The following is an 8355-nucleotide window of genomic DNA, read 5'->3' on the forward strand; positions in this document are numbered from 1 at the left end:
TGTCAGTGACAAATAAATTGTCATTTCGGATAATACATATTTCATTTAATTATCAATACAATCCTGACAACATGCTGCTCATGGGGGCATAATGTTTGACAAACATCTCCGGTTGTTGCTGTTTTGTGCATATTTTTAAAATTTCATATTTGTCAATATAACTTCATCTGCATCTCAATGCACAGTAATACAGCAAAATGTTTTTTCTACCAGCAATGTAGAGAATGAACAAAATGTGGATGTTTCTGTGATATTATTCATGGTTTTCTTTGTCAGTACAAGTCACAAAATAGAAACATGTTGATACATAGTAAACAATGACAACAGACAGTAACAATGTATTAACTATCACAGACTCACAGTAGTAATGAAAATGGACCATAACAAATGTTTTTAACTATCACAGACTCACATTAACAATGCAAAAAGACAGTAACAATGTTTTAACTATCACAGACTCACATTCACAATGCAAAAAGGCAGTAACAATGTTTTAACTATCACAGACTCACAGTAACAATTAAAACAGACAATAACAATGTTTTAACTATCACAGACTCACAGTAACAATTAAAACAGACAATAACAATGTTTTAACTATCACAGACTCACATTAACAATGAAAACAAACAGTACCAATGTTTTTAACTATCACATTATATTTAAAAAGTAACAGTAGATGCTAGATATCTTGTCAGACATGATCCTTTTGGAATAAAATTTTGGTTTTTGTGATAATCACATTCAGAAATTATCAATGTAATAATAAGTTTCTTATTCACTAAAAATGTACATTTTTGTCTTTTTTTATGGAAATAAATCAAATTGTATGATGCAGTCAATTCTACCATGCCATATAACTCTAAATTCAAAAATAGATCACAAACATTGTAACTACAATTTCAACCATTCAATAATGTTTATAAGCATCACAGTATTGTTTAATAAAAGTGTTATGAAATGCCATGAACTAGAGAAACTCCATTCAGACACAAGCATTCAATTTCATCAAATGTGGTCACCACTGTTGTTAAAATATACATATACACAGGGCCATTGATAAAAGACACTTATTTATATTAATTTAAACCACCTGGTGGAAATTGATGATCATGAAAGTGGTCTCCATCCTTGTCAAATGTTCCTTGTCAACTGTAAATAGAATAAAACAATGCTAGTGTTCATTAACAGTAATAAATACTTCTAGCATTGTCTGTATTTCTGGTCTTAAAATTTAATGAAAAATTTACATGCAACACAGAAAAAATGTCATTGTATCTTAATTACAGTCAGAACCATATTATAATTGTGTTGTAGTTGTTGCAGTTCATACCTGTTGCAGATAGTTTACATATTTTATATAGCATATAGTTTCCTGTAAGTAGTTTGTAAAATGTATGACTTTTTGATGATGCATGTGTTGTTTAATTTAATAATTTTCAGTTATCAGGGCCAGTATAAAACTTGTAAAACTTAAATAAGTTCAAAAGGTCTTTTTAAACTAATAACAAATGTCATACATGTTAGAAATAAGTTGTTTGTATTTTTTTTGGAAATGTAATGCCTAAGTGTTTTACAAATGGAAAAGGAAGCTAGCCAGTATAAAAATAGTCAAACCTGAAGTATTGCATTGTAATGTACTCCCGAACTGCCTTTCCGGACATGTCATCGTCATGGTTCAGAACAGTAGGGGGCTGCTGGTCATCATCGGGCGGAAATTCTTCGGGTTCTCCCCACAGCTTTGCAAGGTTGTGTAATACAACACAACATACCACAATCTTACTTACTTTCAGTGGCTTCATCCGGATCTGATTTAAGGAAAAAAAAACAACATACAATGTATTTATGATTCAACAAGTATACCTTTTTCAAAGACAACCATGATTGACATATGTTGTGCATTTAATTAAAAATAGTTATTAGTACATAGGCATTTGAAAAAACATTGGAGTTCATAGAACATTGGTATACCTCTGTATGTAGTATATGAAATCGCCTCTTCAATACACCAAAGGCTCTTTCTATAACATTTCTTGTGGAGCAATGCGCATCATTGAAATGTTGCTGTGCTTCATTTGCTGAAAATACATCATCATCATCATCATCATTATCAGCATCATCATTGTCATCATCATCACCACCACCACCACCACCATCACAACTGTAAACATAATTATTATTACTACCGTAATCACCATCGCCATCACCACTGTAATCATCATCCTCATCATCATCAACGTGACATAAGCAGCATGATAATCCTCAAAATGCCACAACTACCACACCACAACAACAACAAGAACAAACTCCATCATCAAAATCATCATCACCACCACCAACACCATCATCATTATAACAAACATACATAAGCAGCTTGCATCAACAATGGTAACTACGCTGCCTTAATTCTTGGATATCATAATCAAATATTAATCCAAATTAAAATAAAAGAAATAAGGATAAAAATCAGCATTAATAGGAATGTTTTGCACAAGTGCATGCAACATTACCTGGGTGCAGGTATGGGGTAAGCATGTAAGGCTTGCAAGGGTAGGCACTGTCCCCTAGCAGTATGCCATCTTCAAGGCCTGGAAATGAAATATATATGTAAATACAATTGCTATTTTTAAGTACAATTAATTAAATTTATATTCATGAAAAAACATGATTTAATTTCAGTTCATCTCTAACATATATTATATCAGAGTTAAGAAATCAAATAATAATTATATTCACTACAAGCTCATACATTTTATTAGTAAGTTGGAATGAGTTCTTCATGAATGTGACATATATGCCTTAATTATATTAAATAACATTTACCATGATGATGTGTTTCCATGAAGTGGAACAATTCCGAGGTCCAAAATACATGGGCATCGTGCGTACTGCCCGGCCAGATGGCATTTATGCTTGTAAATACACCTGTGAAACACACACAATACATTATCATACTTTACAGAATTTCTTTTTTCAAGATCACCATACTGTAAACTGTACATAGTACTTAAACAATAGTACAATGCAAATACCCCATATGGTGCCCCTATCATTTATAGAAAAGGACTGTAGATAGCTGTTGAAAAACATTACATGGAATTCAGTAAAAATTACGTCACGACCTCTACACGTTTGAGGTTTAAATCAGTTGAAAAATTAAATCAGCCAGGCATGTTGACTGTTGTAGACTGTAGTGGCGATTCCTGGTATATTATGCAGACATCGCCACTACATCATCTTCCAAATAATATTCATACATGGATTTATAAAAATTAAGGTAAGTGTATCTATGTTTCCTATAAATCTTACTACAATAAAGTTGCTTTTGTTATTCAGAACTAATTCATTAAACAGTACAATGAAATTTTCGTTACCTCTATGGTCGCGGCTGGCTTGCACGTTAATGCTGTGAAAATGTTTTCTATTGACATACTGCTCCTCGTCCTCACTGGGCGTTTGTATTCTTACGTGCGTTCCGTCTACCGCTGATATCACAGACGGGAATCCCCTTATGGCATGAAATCCAGTCTTAGTCCTGTGTCTATGTCTATCTGTCGTCGGAAATTGAATCGCGCTGTCCTTCGTGTCAAAAATACAGTCGGTCACTGCAGTTACAACCCTTGAAACCGTGGCAACATCTACCCCCAATGTATCCCCTATTACTTGTAAAAAATTCCAAGTGGCGTAAAAACGTAAAGCAATCATAATCTGTTGCCGTGGTGTCAAGGGTTGATTTCTGCGAGTCGGTCGCTCAAGTCTGTGGCCTATCAGTCGTTCCAATCTGTCTATGTTGTGCGGAGTGAATCTATACCGTTTACGTACTTCCTCGTCGTTGTCTTCGTCCGTTTGTCTATCTATCCTGCGAAATTGTCGAGGTCGCCTAGCGTTCACTATGTCAAGGTCGGCCATCTTTGTTTTGGTTAAATCAGCTAACCAAACTCTTCGAGTCCGGTTAAATTTTGTCCAAAATTTAGCCGAATCACGCGCTGGTTAGGATAACTTAATTTTTATACAATCGGTTTTCGGATAACTTGACCAAACCAGGGAGATAACCAAAAGATAACCGCTGGTTAGGACTTATCCACGTTTATACAATTGGCTGCAGAACACCAAAAAATAAACACTTACTCATACTTCTTCTGCAGAATTTAAACAGAAACATTCGACTGGCATACATATGTTAAGCGCAATCACGAAATACCATTGTCCGTTTTATATGAGATACATATTGAGGACATATATCATTTCAATGAAACAATTTGAGAATCAAAGTTTCATCATGCAGAAGAATTCACCAGTAAAAGTAACTTAATATATTCATTTGACTGTATTTTCATCAAAATACCTGTATTATAAACAATATAATTCCACTCTATCTGACTTTATCTGTATGATAAACAATATGATTCCATTTTATCTGACTTTATCTGACTTTATTTGACTCTATTTAGATATGAACGTAGTTTGTAATCATAATGTAACTAATCTGATGCTTTGAATGAAATAAAGGACAAAGAAAACAAAATGAATAAAATGTAAAAAAAAATCAATGTCTGTGCTATAATACAGTACATCCATTCGGGCGAACATCTTTTCGAGAAGGTCTAGCACGTCAAATAGACATCATTCTTTAGCTGGAGGCACTTACTATTTATTCAACATAGTGGAAATGGCACGGACTGTTTTTAGTAACCAACTATTTTTTACACTCCAAGATGAGCCGAAACCAATACTATTATTACCAAATATATTTGTTGAAATATCGAAACAAATGAACGGCTGACGAAAGCCTCGTTTGAAATTAAACATACCGAGGATAAAATTACTCATTAAAATCGTGTTCATCTACTGGAAAACGTTAAAACTGTTTAAGCATTTTAACTCGACCAACTCTGACCAATTGTTGCCCTTGTTACCACGAACACGTATTCGAAACATGTGCGAAGCATCAGTATACTCATTTGATGGGATCTTATTTCAGCTTGTACCACAAGGCCGCATACTCTTGACTGTTGAAGAATGCTTATTTAGGATAATATACGGTCATGGCTTGTGCTTTTGTTATGTTCTAGCCTCTCCATATAAACTGACAAGATTACTTAGATGCATCGTTTAAATCTCAGTCCACCTTAACATCGAGTGTGCGTTTAAATATCGTCAGATCTATATTAGTTTCAATATAATTTGTTTTTTTCCATCAATCATTTTTTTTTTACTTGGTAAATCAAATATATTTTGCCTACACTGTTCTATAAGCTTTTTATTTCGATGAAAACATTTTTTTATATACCTACAAATATGAATTCGATAAAATCGATGGTACTATACGAGCGTTGTAATTCGGGATCCAATATGTAATTAACATTATATATGATATATAAAGCTGAAATAATTATATAAATATATATTTTAAAGATATGGTAATTCTTTAATAATCAAATGAGGTTTTAGGTTAAATAATGAATTATGTCGGTGTATATAGAATACTTAATGCACGATACTTTGGATCATTTTAGAACATTTAATGCCAAGACTGTTTGCGGAAAGCTCGCCATAGTTTTCACAACATCGGAAGTTCGGTGTATGCACGTGCCGGCATTGGTAAGTAATATTGGTCCAATTTTGGCCTGTAACACGATCTTGCATTTGGTAGATTTTAAAATAATTTGACAAGAACGTTCACGAAGAGAAAATAGCGCGTCGATTACAGGACCCATGTCTTGAGGTTAAAGGTCAAGGTAACGCATAAGCGACAATTGTCAAAATCCCTTTTATTTCGGCTTCTCCGGGTTGTAAATCAGCTGGTACTTATGTTTACCATAAGAAAACGATGTGTCGCGTGCAAGACCCCCCCCCCCCCCCCTATCCAGTGTGTGTATACCACGTGATAAATTGCGTCATTATGCTACGCCGGAAGGCAATATTTTGCTCGAATTCAGACTTTAAACAAAGATAACTTCACTATTTCTTCATCATTTTAAATGAAACAAAGCGCAGTCTACGCCGCTTACGGACACCCGCCTTCGGTCTTTCACCAGAGTTTGATTGGGAGTTTAATTTCTTTAAACACTTCGACAAACCTTTTCACAATACGGTCGTCTGACGGAGCACTGTCAAAACATGATTTTGGAAACATGTCTGTCGAAGTGTTTGATGAAACTAATGACTTTATCAAATGTCGATAATAAAACAAATGCGGGGCTCTTTAAGCGGAATAGACTGCCCTTTGTGTCATTTAAAATGTTGTTGTAAAAGAAAGTTATCTTTGATTTAAGTCTTCATTTTAAGCAAAATATTGCCTTCCGACGTAGCATATATGACGTAATTTATCACGTGGTATACACATACTGATATCTGTAGGCCAAATGATAATGTCACACTCAAGTTTATTGGCTTTTATCCCTTCCATTTTCACTTGATCGGAAAGAAAAGTAACATAAACATGCATTGAACTTGAATATAACTTGGCACAAATGTTCATCACGACGGTGTGTCATGTTTGTAGGTCAAAGGTCAATGTTAAACTCGAGGATCATTGGTCAGTTATGTTTTTTTCGGGCTTGTTGAACATGACTCTCAAATAATTACAAGTCAAGGTCAAAGAGCAATATTTCCGAGAACTTTTCATGATAGTGACAATGGCGGGCTCCACATAGCTTGAGTTTTGCCAACAAACATCTGGTTGTGTTTAGTGTTTTTTTTCTTCTTATTTTTTTCTTCTTTAATTTTGTAGTATATATTGAATGTGTGTTATTTTTACTCAATTATGATAATTGATTTTTTATGAGCCACATTTTATTTTGTATGTTCAAATCGTAAATATCAATTTGATTTTTTTTTAGTTTTAAAAGTGTAGCCCAGTTGTTTAATGATTCCTTATTATATAATAAAAAAACAAAAGTTTGAGTTTGTCACATTTTTGTGAGTTGAACCTCGTAGACACTAAACGGAAATACTTCACTCGTAGTAAGGCCACTTTCGGTGTTCACTGGATGAAACAATTACTATTGAATCATATACTGAAAACAAGTAATGGAATAAGAGAACAATCACTATTCTGTTTCCGGTTGGTGTGTAAGCTTATTTTTGCTCGCGAACGGGCATTGTTCATTCGGCGAGTGCCTGATGAGATTGTAAGTCATTTCTAGTTTTTTGTAGCATAGTGCACATACCCTGGTTAGAGCTATCATGTTTCTTTAACTTGCAGCAGTGTATAGCACTGTCACACGGGACCCCCTTTTAACGTCCCTCCCGGAAGCGATCAATACTTTGAGTGATGCGTCGGGAAATCGAAACTGCGACCCCTGGATTGACAGTTAAGTGTGTAACCACTTGACCACAGATCCTGTTTTGTGTTATTTTAGTTACGTATATTTATACAATGGCAAACCATGGTCATGACCGTCGGCCAATTTAATTGACAATCGCTGTCTGCTAGATATAGACGGGTACTATCAGCCCGAATACACTACAAATAACCAAACAAATAAAACCGTTCACCTCGCAGACTACATAAGTATTTTTATGTATCATAATATTAAATTAATTTTACTAGTTATTCTTAATTTATTAAAATGGTGTTACTGAATATGATACACAGATGTTTACGACGTATCTAGCGATGTTTGTATAAAGTACCATATGTTGAAAACTCGACATTTGCTACAAGGACCTTTAAAACAGTATGCATGTAGCAAACACATGACTGAATGTTGTTAAATACTTTTATTTATAAACAAAACGACCAATATATTAAGATATCGAACACCACAGTTGTTGTTCTGCAGTTTCAGTGGATTTATCAATTTGATTTCTGTTCTTTGTGTGTCTCATTTGTGTTTTAATCAGCGAGCACAGGGCAAAGATACATCGTCATTTCCATTATGCTTGCATTCATTTGGGCGATGTCCGTATACATTATCGTATGTTGCTATTTTTATCGGAAAAAACAATATGCTTGTAGCAAACACAAAGCAGCTTTTTGGAACTTGTATATTGTCACTAACGAACATAACAAACTTTAATCCGTTTCAGCCTGGTGGTGGTATATCTATGGAATATTCTTTACCTAAAAGACACTAAAAAAATAAGAATAATACAGTGTACACCTGACACCACCACGCCACACCAAAACACACCACACTAAACCCCACAACACCCCACAACACCACACCGCACTACATCTCACCGTACCTCACCGCACCGCACCGCAACAAAACCACTCCACACCGCATTACACAAAAACACACCACATCACAACACCACACCGCACCGCACTCCATCACTCCACACAATACGACACCGCACCGCACCGCACCACACGAGGCCACACCGGACCACACTACACCACACCAC

General features: G+C 34.9%; 1 protein-coding gene across 1 annotated transcript; it reads right to left on the reverse strand.

The window, feature by feature from the left end:
• Positions 1 to 1096: 1096 nt before the first annotated feature.
• On the reverse strand, positions 1097 to 3909 carry LOC128220705 (putative nuclease HARBI1). The gene is made up of 6 exons (XM_052929202.1): positions 3375 to 3909; positions 2824 to 2925; positions 2511 to 2588; positions 1972 to 2078; positions 1618 to 1808; positions 1097 to 1152 (listed from the first exon to the last, which is right to left on the reverse strand). Exons 1-6 carry the CDS (start codon positions 3907 to 3909, stop codon positions 1149 to 1151), a joined length of 1017 nt encoding a protein of 338 aa, XP_052785162.1. The 3' UTR covers positions 1097 to 1148.
• Positions 3910 to 8355: the final 4446 nt, after the last annotated feature.

Source organism: Mya arenaria, chromosome 15, assembly GCF_026914265.1.
Source record: "Mya arenaria isolate MELC-2E11 chromosome 15, ASM2691426v1".
Lineage (NCBI taxonomy): Eukaryota > Metazoa > Mollusca > Bivalvia > Myida > Myidae > Mya > Mya arenaria.